The sequence below is a fragment of the Musca autumnalis genome, unplaced genomic scaffold, assembly GCF_047663935.1.
Source record: "Musca autumnalis isolate F117 unplaced genomic scaffold, ASM4766393v1 scaffold_3, whole genome shotgun sequence".
NCBI classification, from domain to species: domain Eukaryota; kingdom Metazoa; phylum Arthropoda; class Insecta; order Diptera; family Muscidae; genus Musca; species Musca autumnalis.
This window is the reverse complement of record NW_027411866.1, coordinates 26279830-26293768: the sequence shown is the minus strand read 5'-3', so window position 1 is coordinate 26293768 and position 13939 is coordinate 26279830. Positions and strand designations below refer to the sequence as shown.

The following is a 13939-nucleotide window of genomic DNA, read 5'->3' as shown; positions in this document are numbered from 1 at the left end:
GCAACAGCTGCCAAGGCAAACGAGAGTCGTGTTGGCACCACTAAGATCTGGTTGGTGCTTATATAGACCCTTTCTAAAACAAAGGGTGCTTCTATAGACCCTTTCTAAAACAAAGGGTGCTTCTATAGACCCTTTCTAAAACAAAGGGTGCTTCTATAGACCCTTTCTAAAACAAAGGGTGCTTCTATAGACCCTTTCTAAAACAAAGGGTGCTTCTATAGACCCTTTCTATAGACCCTTTCTAAAACAAAGGGTGCTTCTATAGACCCTTTCTATAGACCCTTTCTAAAACAAAGGGTGCTTCTATAGACCCTTTCTATAGACCCTTTCTAAAACAAAGGGTGCTTCTATAGACCCTTTCTATAGACCCTTTCTATAGACCCTTTCTAAAACAAAGGGTGCTTCTATAGACCCTTTCTAAAACAAAGGGTGCTTCTATAGACCCTTTCTAAAATAAAGGGTGCTTCTAGAGACCCTTTCTAAAAGAAAGGGAGCTTCTAGAGACCCTTTCTAAAACAAAGCGTGCTTCTATAGACCCTTTCTAAAAAAAGGGTGCTTCTATAGACCCTTTCTAAAACAAAGGGTGCTTCTATAGACCCTTTCTAAAACAAAGGGTGCTTCTAAAGATCCTTTCCAAAACAAAGGGTGCTTCTATAGACCCTTTCTAAAACAAAGTGTGCTTCTAAAGACCCTTTCTAAAACAAAGGGTGCTTCTATAGACCCTTCCTAAAACAAAGAGTGCTTCTATAGACCCTTTCCAAAACAAAGGGTGCTTCTATAGACCCTTCCTAAAACAAAGGGTGCTTCTATAGACCCTTTCTAAAACAAAGGGTGCTTCTATAGACCCTTCCTAAAACAAAGGGTGCTTCTATAGACCCTTCCTAAAACAAAGGGTGTTTCTCTAGACCCTTTCTAAAACAAAGGGTGCTTCTATAGACCCTTTCTAAAACAAAAGGTGTTTCTATAGACCCTTTCTAAAACAAAGGGTGCTTCTATAGACCCTTGCTAAAATAAAGGGTGCTTCTATAGACCCTCTCTAAAAGAAAGGGTGCTTCTATAGACCCTTTCTAAAACAAAGGGTGCTTCTATAGACCCTTTCTAAAGCACAAAAGGTGCTTGTATAGACCCTTTCTAAAGCACAAAAGGTGCTTCTATAGACCCTTATTAAAATAAAGGGTGCTTCTATAGACCCTTTCTAAAACAAAGCGTGATTCTCTAGACCCTTTCTAAAACACAGGGTGCTTCTATAGACCCTTTCTAAAACAAAGGGTGATTCTATAGACCCTTTCTAAAACAAAGGGTGCTTCTATAGATCCTTTCTAAAGCACAAAAGGTGCTTCTATAGATCCTTTCTAAAGCACAAAAGGTGCTTCTATAGACCCTTACTAAAATAAAGGGTGCTTCTATAGACTCTTACTAAAATAAAGGGTGCTTCTATAGACCCTTTCTAAAAGAAAGGGCGCATCTATAGACCCTTTCTGAAACAAAGGGTGCTTCTATAGACCCTTTCTAAAGGAAAGGGCGCATCTATAGACCCTTTCTAAAGGAAAGGGCGCATCTATAGACCCTTTCTAAAACAAAGGGTGCTTCTATAGACCCATTCTAAAAGAAAGGGTGCTTCTATAGACCCATTCTGAAACAAAGGGTGCTTCTAAAGACCGTTTCTGAAACAAAGGGTGCTTCTAAAGACCCTTTCTAAAAGAAAGGGTGCTTCTATAAACCCTTTCTGAAACAAAGGGTGCTTTTATAGACCATTTCTAAAAGAAAGGTTGCTTCTATGAAACCATTCGAAAAAAGGGTGTTTATATAGACCCTTTCTGAAACAAAGGGTGCTTCTAAAGACCGTTTCTGAAACAAAGGGTGCTTCTAAAGACCCTTTCTAAAAGAAAGGGTGCTTCTATAGGCTCTCTCTAAAACAAATTATACTTCTATAGACCCTTTCTAAAACAAAGTATGCTTCCCATTCTAAAACAAAATGTGCGTCTGTAGACCCTTTCTTAAACAAAGGGAGCTTTTAGGGACCCTTTTTAGAAGGACTACATCTGTGGCGCCCAACGTCCAGGGTGAATGTTATGTTCAATATAGAGAGGACTACAAAGGGCCAGTTTTATTGGGAAACTGATACTCGTTCATAACGGGAATTCATCTGAATACACATAAGAGGTTTTACTCACGTTTTGAGGAAAGAACAATAGTTATCGGAATATGCTAAAAGATCCAAAATATTTTTTAACAAAAAATAACCTTTTATTTAGATTTCATTTAAATTAAAAATACATACATACATATGTACACATCTATCTTATAGTGTTGTAAAATGGTTAGGTGACATCTTCGGTATGAGCAGCATTGGCTTTGGAACATTACTTCTCTAATTACTCCTCCATTTTTGTCATCCCTATCTCCATAAGCACCAAAAATTGTGCCTATTTCGCTCTTTCTCTCTCTCTTTTACCCTCCCTCCTATGATTCCAGGTAATCATTTAAAATATCACAAATCATAGACGGCTGATCGGATTCGATAACATTGGTGTTGAGTAAATTTTCTGCACTATTGATTTTCTCTGCCAGCCGTTCCTGCGGATGAAATAACCTTAAATGATTGTACATGCTTGTTTTCAGGCCAAATATTTTCGAACAAAATTTACACGAGAAGGCTTTTTTGCCCTCATGACGAACTTGTTGATGGGCCAGCAAGGTGCGTTTAGATTGATATCGACGATTACATTTCAGGCATTTAAAGGCACAGTTTTCCCTTCCGATTGGTTTTGCAGTTATTGTATTTCTTTGTGGTGGTGGTGGTGGTGAGTGGGTTAAGGGATCAGTTTTGATTTGTCTGTTTCTTAAGTTTCTAGTAGATTTCCGTGAGACAGGCGAGTAAGAGGATGAGGAGGAGCCAGAGTCAATTGTTGTATTTTCAATTGTTTCCACTTCCATAATTGTTTCCACTTCCTCCTCCTCCTCCCCATTTCCTTTTGGTAGCAAATATATCTCTGAAGTTGTGCATTGTGGTGTTTCTCCTTTGTTATTCGAGGATTTATGCTTCATTTTTATGTGTTGACTCATGCTGGATTTGAGGAAAAACTTTTGCCCACAAAATTTACAAGCATACAACGGTTTGCCACTGTGCTTGGCCAGATGTTCTCTAAGACTACGTATCGATTGATAGACGTTACCACATTTATGGCATTTTAGACCACCGAACATAACTTTTCCTCCCCTTTGGGAAGATGATTTTTTAGTCGTTGCGGGTGAAGGAATTTTTATGTTTAGCTGGGTTACTTCCGGTTCTGGTATTTCAGTCTTTACTAGTGGCTTTTTGGGGGATTTAGCAGGTGAGCATGAGCTGAAGGCGGTAACATTTTCCGTTTGCTGTTGTTGTTCTATGTCCAAACTTTTCACCAAATCATCTAAATTTGTAATGTTTTGTTGTTGGGCCTCCACTTTTTCTCTCATCTGAGTTCTCTGCTTCGTGGAGGAAGTCTTCTTAAAGTTTTGATACTGATAATAATGATTTGTCTTCATGTGCGTATACATGGATGATTTTAAATAAAACTTGCTGGTGCAAAAGTGACAGCTATAGGCTTTGTTACCGTAATGCTTGGATTCATGCTCTCTTAAACTGCGACTGGATTGATAAATTTTGCCACAAGTTTGGCATTTGTAGGAGGCTCGTTCCGTGCTGTTACTGGGCCTGGTGGTGGTGTTTTCGGCAGCTTCGCTTGGTGGTGTACTATGAAGATCTCTGCGTATCCTTAGACCCTTGAAATTTTCAGAGGAATGATGTTTTTTCATGTGACTTGACAAACTGGAACTGAGGTAATATTCTTTGTGGCAAATTGGACAGCGAGACAATGGTTTGCCCTCATGTTTACTTCGATGTTCCCGCAATGCCTTTTGCGTGTAATAGGTCTTATTGCAAATGTCACATTTCAGGGATTCCACAGTAGTCTCAGGCTTTCTATGTTTTAGGCGAATGTGATGCGACAAACTACTGGGTAAATGATATGATTTTGAACAATATTTACAATGATGCATTGCAGCCTCATTGCCCTCGTGTAGGGTCATGTGGGCCATTAAATAACGTTTGGAGTGAAAGGTTTTGTCACATATCCAACATTTACAATCTCCCGTGGAGGTGGATGAGGGTGGATTCTCAATTTGACTATTTTGTGCTGTTTTCCTTGGCAATTCGTCTATATTTTGTTGTGCCAATTTAGCTCCTGCCATTCGCCTACGTATCTCTGGCAACATTTCAATGGCTTCTTGATTTCTTTTCATTTGCCATTCTTCAAGATGCTGTTGATTCAAATGCCGCTGATACTCAGTCTTTTGGAGAAATCTTTCGGAACAAAATTCACAAAACAATTCAGAATCTATTTGATGTTCCGCCTCATAGTGGGCTTTAATTGTGGAATTTTCCAGGAACATCTTATGACAAATTTTACATTTAAAAATTTTAAATTTCTTCTTTTTATTGGCGACCTGCCGTGGAAACTGTCCTACAATTTCCTCACCATGTTGTTGTTGGAAATGTCTTTTAGTTGAGGCACGACTGGCAAAGCGTATGTGACAAATATTGCATTTGAGCTCATTAATCGTTTTGTGATATTCAATGTGTTCAACAATTTGTACATGTTGTTGTAACTTTGTACCGCAACAAATGATGTGGGCCACCTCGCGAGGATGTTTTTCGTCAAAATGTAAGGCAAGCAAAGAAAAGGTTAGAAACTTTTGATAACATAGAACACACTCTAAATTTCTTTTCCATTCAGCTATAATTTTGTCGTATTCTTCAATGGTTTGTAATTCTTCCACATTTTCCACGGCATCAATATTTACCATTATCTCAGTAATAAAGTGGTCGTGGTCCTCATTATCTTCATCATCATCATCGTCGTTTTTAGCTTGTATATCTGCAACATTTTCTTTACCATCGTCATCAATGTTTGCTCCCAAGCTTTCCATTGTGTTCATAATAAAATCATCTACATCTTCCTCTAAATCATTCGCTTCATGCCCTTTTCCATCTCCTTCAACATTTGGAGCATCTATTTCCGTAATATTGAATTCCTCAAATTTTATAGGTATCTCCTCATAACATTCTTCTTCAATCTCCTCAATTATGTTGCTAACATGGGTCATTTTCATGTTTTCATGGGCCAGAATAATGGATTCTTGAAATTTATTGAACTCTTCTATATAATGCCAGCAATTCAAGCATAACTTGGTCAAGTGTCTGCAGAATTCCGTGTCTAAAAACTGCAAAGAAAGGAAAATGAGAAAAAGTTTTAAACTTCAAACTTATGGCCTTACCTCATTACTGAAATATTTACGGACCATATCGAACACCTCATTTGTTGTTGTGGTTGTATTATCACCATCCATTTCATCGTAAAGATCACAATAACCACCATCACAATTATTTAAGCACAAACGGCAGTTTTGTTGATTAGGTGACGACATTTTTGAAAATCCAAAGCTTTTGTTTCAAATGTAAATGGAGTGGATGCGTAAAGCTGTTACAATATCCTAAACATACAACAATATTTATAATTTAATTAGTTTTAATTGTAAATAAATAGTTTTTAACAATTTTTTGCAGGATCTATAAACATGTTGCCTACTTTTAGGCTCAAAGTACAGATATAAATGAATACAAGTAAAAAAACGAGTCGTATTGTATGCACATTTCGGTCCGAGGTGTATTGTATCCACCGGGAGGTACCGTTCTATGGGGGGTATATCAAAACGTGACATATAGCAACAAATTTCTGGAGGAGAGTTTAGCGACCCCAACGAAAACTAAGTGCGAAATATCAGCCATTTCGGTGTGATAATAAGGCTAAAGGCTTGAAAATGGAGCTAAATCAAAACGTGGAACTATAGCAACAAATTTCCGTGAAAACAATTTCTGGTCCTAAAGATGACTAGGTACCTCATTTCAGCCATTTCGGTGTGAAAATAAGGCTAAAAACTTAAAAATCGTGAGGCCCTATCCTATGAGGGCTATCTCAAAACGTCGACTGATATAGGCAATTTTCAATACAAAACATCCTAGGACTAAGTGAAACATATGTACCAAATTATAAAGGTCTATCTTAAATCTTGCAAGCTGTATCTTGAGTTCAACAGACGGACATGGTTGTATCGACATAGATTTTTATGGTGATTAAGATTCATCTCCGACGAATATTCCGATATGTTCCAAACGGAATGACAAAGTTAATGGTTTAATGGCGGAGGGTATAAAAATGCATTTGAACGTGTGGATGCGAATAAGACCAGTCTGTCGGCGCAAAAAGGACATAAAATGAATGTAGTGGCTGGACTCAGAAACTTCTGAAATCTTCTCCACATGTAGGTCTTGGAATGCTGATTACGCCAATATAAAAATCATGTGCGGGATGTCCGTATTTCCCGAAAAAACATGATTTTTGAAAAAAAAATAATTTTGAAAAAAATTATGATAGCGTTAGCCCTGTTTAGTATCTGTTTATAGCAGAAAGTCTTAAATCCCGGCCGAAGGCCGGCTATTTGCCACAAAAATTTAATTTTTGAAAACTTTCTGTGGAAAAAGTTCCAAATACCGCCACTACATTCAACTTGCTCCCAAAAAAGATATGTATGAAATCTTTGTGGCCACAACTGATCTCGGACCCTCATATATACAGCAAACCTTCTATTGATAGCTTGTTCAATTGATCAGTATAGATGTAAAAACACAACATGGGAAGAAATTAATTAAAAAGTCTCCGGAAAGTTAGACAGATGGCAAAAAAAATATTTTTCCTAAAATTTACAATCAACTATGTAGGTGCTTTAAGACTTCTTTCTGAATTTTTAACTAAAGATGCGTATGGCCTTCCGGCCTTCCCCTGTAAGGTTACGACAATAATTCCATTGTTATACATTTGAAATCACCCTGAAGCTCCTTAACTTTGCAAAGTCTGCAATAAATTATATATTACAACGTTATAATCCCAAGAAAGTTTCCATATTTACCTGAAGTGGAAAAATCTATTCCTCGGCACGTAGTCAAGATCAACTTTGTGGAGCACAGCACAACACTTAAATATTGATTTAAAATTGTATCGCATTTCATTGATTAGCTTTTTCCCCTCTTTGAGTTATTGGCTCAATAGTACCTAGCGTTTGTTTCCAGAATTTATTCCCATGGGATATAATGTTGGATTAGCCTAAGATAAGTTTTGGACGAAGACACTGACCCTAGTCAAGTGTAAACAACAACGAACTTGATTTCCTTCCTCTCAGTAACAAAATATTGATATACACCTACTACTCCTACTTATCTTAATAGCAAACAAATACACGAACTATATTAAATTATAAAATAAATTACCACTATTCGTTTTTTGTTTCAATTATATTTTTGGTTTCAATTATATTCATTATCCACAACAAAACAAACACCAAATTCCTGAAGTGAGATTTTGACATTTCGATGAGTACCAAGTCATGGTATTTTATGTTTAAAGGCGATACAAAATGCTTGAACTAAAATCATTAGAAAATGACGCCGTTGTCTAACGACTCCGTTGTAGAGTTGAGTTTCTAAACTAAATATTTCTTTAGTCCCAATTTACATTGGGCGAGTTTACTTGCGGCAATTTTCACTTTGTAGGAGAGAGAGGTGAGCCATATGGTAACCCTTTGCCACTCAGCACCCTCTCTCACCTATAAACTGACAATTGCCGCAAGTAAACTCGCCTAATGTAAATTGGGACTTATGAACGGAATAAAAGTATCTAAATGTAATATCTTTATAGTTTAATTATATTATTTTAATGTTTGTTCCAATTTGGTGTATGTATGTGTTTTCATTGAGAGAACGATTAGGAGCCCGTGAACGATTCTGATCCGAATGATTGAACTGGATAGTAGAGTTGTGCCAATTGAACTAAAACGATCTGGTTCAGTGGACACCGGTCTTTTGTATGAAGAAACTGCGTGTACGTAATATCACATGTTAGTTTGCATGACGTTACTCATACGTTTTTGAACTAGGTCGTTCAATTGCCCAACTCTATTGGATAGTGAACTATGAACTAGATTAGTGAACTAGATCAGTTAAAAGAGCTGATCCATTGAACTAGATTAGGGATAGGTAATAAAACGCAATAATCGATTTTCCAAATTTTCGATTTTGGTCTAAAACTAAAAATGCGACTTTTCGGTCTTGCGATTATTTCAGTTGTCAATTTTGGTTTTTTATTCGACCTTTATAATTGTTTGAAATGGAATAAATTGATCAAGCTCGAGGTCTAGATTTGATAAAATATCTTTATTTACCGATATTTCGCAATTACATTGAATTGCATCATCAGGATTATCTATAATAAACATTTTGATACACAATAATATATTATCACAGAGGTATAAGTAAAAACCAAAAAACAAACAACGTACCAGTTTCGCATAAATACGTAAAAAAAAACTAACAAAAAATATTCACTTAAAACTAGAGTAGCATCACTACTATCGTCATCGGCTGTAAATATTGCACTGTTGGTTTCTTTGATATTGCGATCTCTGTATATTCTTTGTTTTGTTGATTATTCCTCTGTAGCTTAAAGCGCTATTGTCGATGTCGGTCTTAAAATTCATGCGCTTTGTTCTGATATATCAGGTTCATATATCACAGATTTGTATATTTTGTTTTCCTTATGGCTTGTATTATTTTCATCTTTTTTCAAATTTGTGTTGTAGTTTTTGATGAGGCTTTTTATCAGGTTTGTTGGAAAGTTGTTGTTGTATAAAATGCTTTTGATTTTGACTTTATTTTTCGGATGAAATTCATCGTCACTTATAGACAGGCATCCTTGTTTTTGTTTGTATATTTTATTTTCAAATTTAAAATATCGATTATCTTTGATGCAAAAACTAACAATACTTAGGCCGCCATCAGACCATCTGCTTTTTCACATGTATGTTGTCACTTTGGGTATACTAATACTACAGAACAGCTGATGTCATACATGCGAAAAAGCAGATGGTCTGATGGCGGCCTTAAAAATGTACTTTTTGTAATGGTTGTGTGTTCTTTTAGTTCTTCCCATCTGCTTTCAATAATATCTATAGCCCCTTTTCAGTTTTACCGATTTTGATTTGATTTCGCAAAAATCGGTACAGATTTGGATATAGCCTCCATATATATCTTTCACCGATTTTGCTATAAATCGTTCAATTTTTGAAAAATAACCTTCAAATTTAACATGGAATGTTTTCTTAGGTCTGTGCCCTCATAATTACTTGTGCAAACATTCATCATCCCAGGTCAACGATAAAACTGAACATGGGCCTGAGGAATCCCATGTTAAATTTGAAGGCTATACATCAAAAACTGAGCGAATTATAGCAAAGTCGGGGAAAGATATATATAGAGGCTGTATCAAAATCTGAACCGATTTTTGCTAAAATCGGTGAAACTACTCAGGAGCCTAAGGAAATATCACATATTAAATTTGAAGGTCATTCGATTAAAATTGACCGAGTTATAGCAAAATCGGGGAAAGATATATATAGGGGTTATATCTGAATCTGAACCGATTGTTGTAAAAATCAGTGTAGCTACTCAGCGTCCTAAGAAAAGAACACATACTAAATTTGAAGGCTATTAGATCAAAATTGAAGGAGTTGTAGCAAAATCGGGAAAAGATATATATGGGGGCTATATTAAATCTGAACCGATATATCTCAGAAGGTTGCAGGGATGGGCAGAATGTTTTTACACATTTTGATTTGGAAGAGATGTCCAATTAACGGAAAACAGGAGCCAAGGTGGCAATAGGTGGCAATCAAAAGATCTGCTCTACTAAATATTAGGAATTTTAAATTTTTTATCAAATTTAAATTTTGATTTCTTGATAACGGTACATTGCCCATATGCAGTTAATGTCAACTTTTTGTACTAAAACGTTATATTTATAGCCCACTCATCAAATCCCCATCCAAAACTTTTAGTATTATCAACAAATTTTTGAGAAAATGTTATTTTGAATGTCGTCTAATAGTGCGGTTACACTACAGTTTTTTGCCGGGTTAACCCACATTATGAGGATTTATTGCTTAATCTGGTCAAATCTGACCAGATTTGCCATACAAAAATTAAATCCTCTCACGACAGGGTTTATTTTAAATCCGGCACAAATCCACCAAAAATACAGTGTTGTATTCGGTGTTTGTGCAAAAAAATCCAACTCTACTCAAAAAGTACCAAAAGTTGCAACTGTTTTTGCAACAGAGTTTGTCGTGTTTTACACGTTTACGATTGGTCGCATGAGATTTTATGGAGTTAATAAATCTAAAGTTATTTGAAAATCATTAAATTATTTTTTTTTACATTATATGCCATTTAGATATGACACCATTAGCCGGATTTAGCCCATTATCAGGTTTTATTTGCTAAATCCAGCCAAAATCTACCAGATTTCCCATACAAAAATAAATCCTCCTATTGAGTGGATTTGTTTTAAATCTGGCATAAATCCTCGTATACAACTCTGTTTTTTTGCAACATGTTGCTAGAAAATACAAAAAGTTGCAAGCTGGCACAAGAAACCAGGTAGATGCATCCGTGAATTGCTACACTAAAAATAATTTAAAATGTAAAAATTTGTAAACAAGGCGGAGAAATTAAATTTGTTTTGATGTACAAAGTTGATTTTAATCAACCAAGACTAATATTTATGATGTCTAAACGATAAAATAATTCGTTTATTTATTTTAGATGGGCAAACTGCGATAAAATAATTCTTTATTCGCTCTTTACTTAGCATTAGTAACATAATGTGCCAACATTTTCAGTATTAAACAATAAATTTGTAATTTGACGTATGTTTTTTGAGACGAATTCTATTTACAAAAAATTCTTTTGACTTTTCAAATTCGTTCAGATGGGCTAATGCATCTACCTTGGTAATTGTGCTATGAAGAAAAATCAGCTGACTGCCATTTAAATCCTCCAAAATGTATATCTAAATGCAATGAGATTTGTACTGGATTTATTAAATCCAGTCGAGGATTTATGGCTAGTCTAAATGAGCTATTAGACACTTTTTTAACAAAAAGTACGCTTGATACCATGATACAAAAATGTATCCCTGTGTGAAAAATATACCAATATGAGCAAAGAGGGGACCATATCTCATACGAGAAATTGTAAAAGTGTAAAACACGACTTTATTAGTTATTTTGTATGTATACGTAAACAAACATCAGCTGACAGTTTATATCCTCGAAAAGCTAAGTGTAACCAGCAAAGATTAACCCACTGGATCTATTAAACCCAGTGGGTTAACCTTCAATAGTGTAACCGGGGTATAATTTTCATATGAATATCGCCTTAGATCACCTGGGAAATATTTTTCATGTTTAAAGAGCTATAACTTCATTATGGATGCAAATATCGACAAAATTCTTTCAGATTCCTTGTATCGGATGTGTTTACTGTAAGAAGAAAACATAAACATATGTAAAAGTTAACATCACATTTTTTGATTTTTGTCCAAGCGGCAACACTGTGTGGCGTAAGGAAAATCTCCAATATTCCACATATTAGGTCTGTCTGGTTATCCTAAAATTTGTAACAATTTGTACCAATTGTTGCTGGAACTCGTCTGTTAACACAAAAAGCCAGCAAAAGAGAGCAATTCGAGAGAGACATTTTGACAGTTCTTTCACTGAGAGTTTGCCAATTCTTGCTGGACAAATTTCTTCTAGCAAACATTTGCAAGTCTTCTTCTACCTGAAAACAATCAATGATCTGTTGTTAATTTTTCGTTGATTTATCTTTGTAAAAATAAAAAACAATTTTATTGCGGAAATAGCAAGTCCAATTGTATTATTTTTTTGTAGAACAAAGTTGCGAGGTGGAAAAAAATCCATGTTTGGGTTATTTTATTTTTAATAAAATACACATTTTTGCTTCCATTGTTTCCTTCATCGGCCGACAAATTGTTCTGTTTTGGCAAGTCAGCTGATTGCTTGCTGGTTTTTGCTGGGAAGGTGTCTGTTTATAATTTTTCTTTTCTTTTTTCTTGCTGGACAATTCTTGTTGGAAAAGTAACCAGACAGACATATTAGTGAATATTTAACGATGGAAAATTTCATGTCATATGACATTTACATATAGTGTAAACTACCCCTTACTCGTCGTACGCTTAACAGTTCTTTCCCAGTTTATTTTGTTTTGGTTATAATTTTTATTTTTTGCAGCCTGTTTCACTATGTCGAACGAAAATGAAAACGAAAGAAAAAAACTAATCTCGTGTATGATTTTTAAATTTTGTAGTTGTTTTAAAGCAAACACAAAGTCAATATTGCCATGAAAAGCAAATTTTAGGTGTTTTTCGTTCGCAATCATTTTCTTTCGACATAGTGAAACAGGCCCTTTATCTATTTTGCCTTATTCATTACCCAGCAAAATGTTCGATGCCAAAGATGACATTCAATCATGGGTGCAAGTGATCTAGCATGTCATCTTTTTAGCATCTTCATCGATGAATTTTATGTTCGATGCCAAAGATGACATTCAATCATGGGTGCAAGTGATCTAGCATGTCATCTTTTTAGCATCTTCATCGATGAATTTTATATGAGCGTGGACCCCAAAAGATGACGTTCTTTTCTGGATCCTAAGCATGTCATTTTAACCAATGCGTTGACATGTCATTTCCACCAATGCTTTGGCATGTCATTTCCACCAATGATTTGACATGTCATTTTCACCAATGCTTTGACACGTCATTTTCACCCATGCTTTGACATGTCAACCAACCCCTTTGGCATGAAATTTTCATATTGTTTGGAAAATGGAAATGCTGTATTGAAATATGGTTTTCATGAAAAACAAAACTCTTTATTAATTCAAACGAATTCATGAAATAACTACAATTAATTTATCAGTTTAGTTTTTCAAAAGTTTACATTCAAAATTGCAATGTAATCACCACCGCTGCAACGCAAAAGATTACTTCCTCCGTTCTCCGCTACTAATATTCTTTCATCTTACAAAAGGTTTTTCAATTATCTTCCCATCACCAGTTCAGATTTCAACATGGACTCCAAATATACTCCTTTAAGTATTTTTATTTCGTAAATTACTTCTATTTTATAATTTTGTTATTTTATAACATTTTGGTAATTTATACTCTTTTGTTTAGTGACGGAAATTTGTAGGGATCTACAACCCGGCTTGCTTTAGGGATCTCTATGAACAAAATGTAACGAACGGGGAGGAGAGACTTTTTATGGAAAATACCATTTATGCTTAATTAATTTATTTTTAATTGTTTCTTTCCAAAAGTAGTTTCTTCTTTATTTTCAGATTCTTGTTCCTTTTCATTTCGGACTTTTTTTTCAAATTCCAAGAAGCGAGATTTGATTGATTTCATTCTGTCAGATATAGAACAGACAAGTGAACTTTTAAAATAGCAATGTGTGCAGTCCGATTCTATTTTTAGATCGATGGTTGGGACTTCATATAATACCAATTGTTTAGAAGTTTTAGTTGTTTGATATGCAGGAAATGTAAAACAACATCACGACGACAGTTCTAACAACTTTGGTCTGTTCCAGAAACTGCAAGAATCTACATATTTTTACTACGATAACAATTTTTCCTTTATGTTATCGGAAAAAATAGTAAAAATTAGTAGATTTTTGCAGTACTGGAACATACCAAAATGAAAATAAACAGAAGTGTAAATAAAAACACAAACATCATCTCTATTGGATCGATGGAATGGGTACAAATGCTGATGAAAAGATCGGATCTTTCACGACTTCCTTTGCAGTGGTTCAAATCCTAATGAAAAGATCGGATCTTTCACGACTTCCTTTGAAGCAATGCAAAAGATGACATGAAATCACGTCATCGTAAAGAACCCCTTCCGTCAAATTTTGCTGGGTAGTTTTG

At 35.2% G+C, this 13939-nt stretch overlaps 1 protein-coding gene across 3 annotated transcripts; it reads right to left on the bottom strand.

Moving 5' to 3' along the window:
* Positions 1-2225: 2225 nt before the first annotated feature.
* On the bottom strand, positions 2226-7495 carry LOC141396891 (uncharacterized). Of its 3 annotated transcripts, none has more exons than XM_073972605.1 (3): positions 7006-7495; positions 5317-5532; positions 2226-5262 (listed from the first exon to the last, which is right to left on the bottom strand). In XM_073972605.1, the coding sequence occupies exons 2-3, from the start codon at positions 5464-5466 to the stop codon at positions 2464-2466; spliced, it is 2949 nt and encodes a 982-aa protein (XP_073828706.1). In that variant the 5' UTR covers positions 5467-5532; positions 7006-7495; the 3' UTR covers positions 2226-2463. The 3 variants fall into 3 exon arrangements, with proteins under 3 accessions (XP_073828706.1, XP_073828705.1, XP_073828707.1); XM_073972604.1 differs by having other exon boundaries at positions 7364-7479; XM_073972606.1 differs by having other exon boundaries at positions 5317-6289; positions 6607-7451.
* Positions 7496-13939: the final 6444 nt, after the last annotated feature.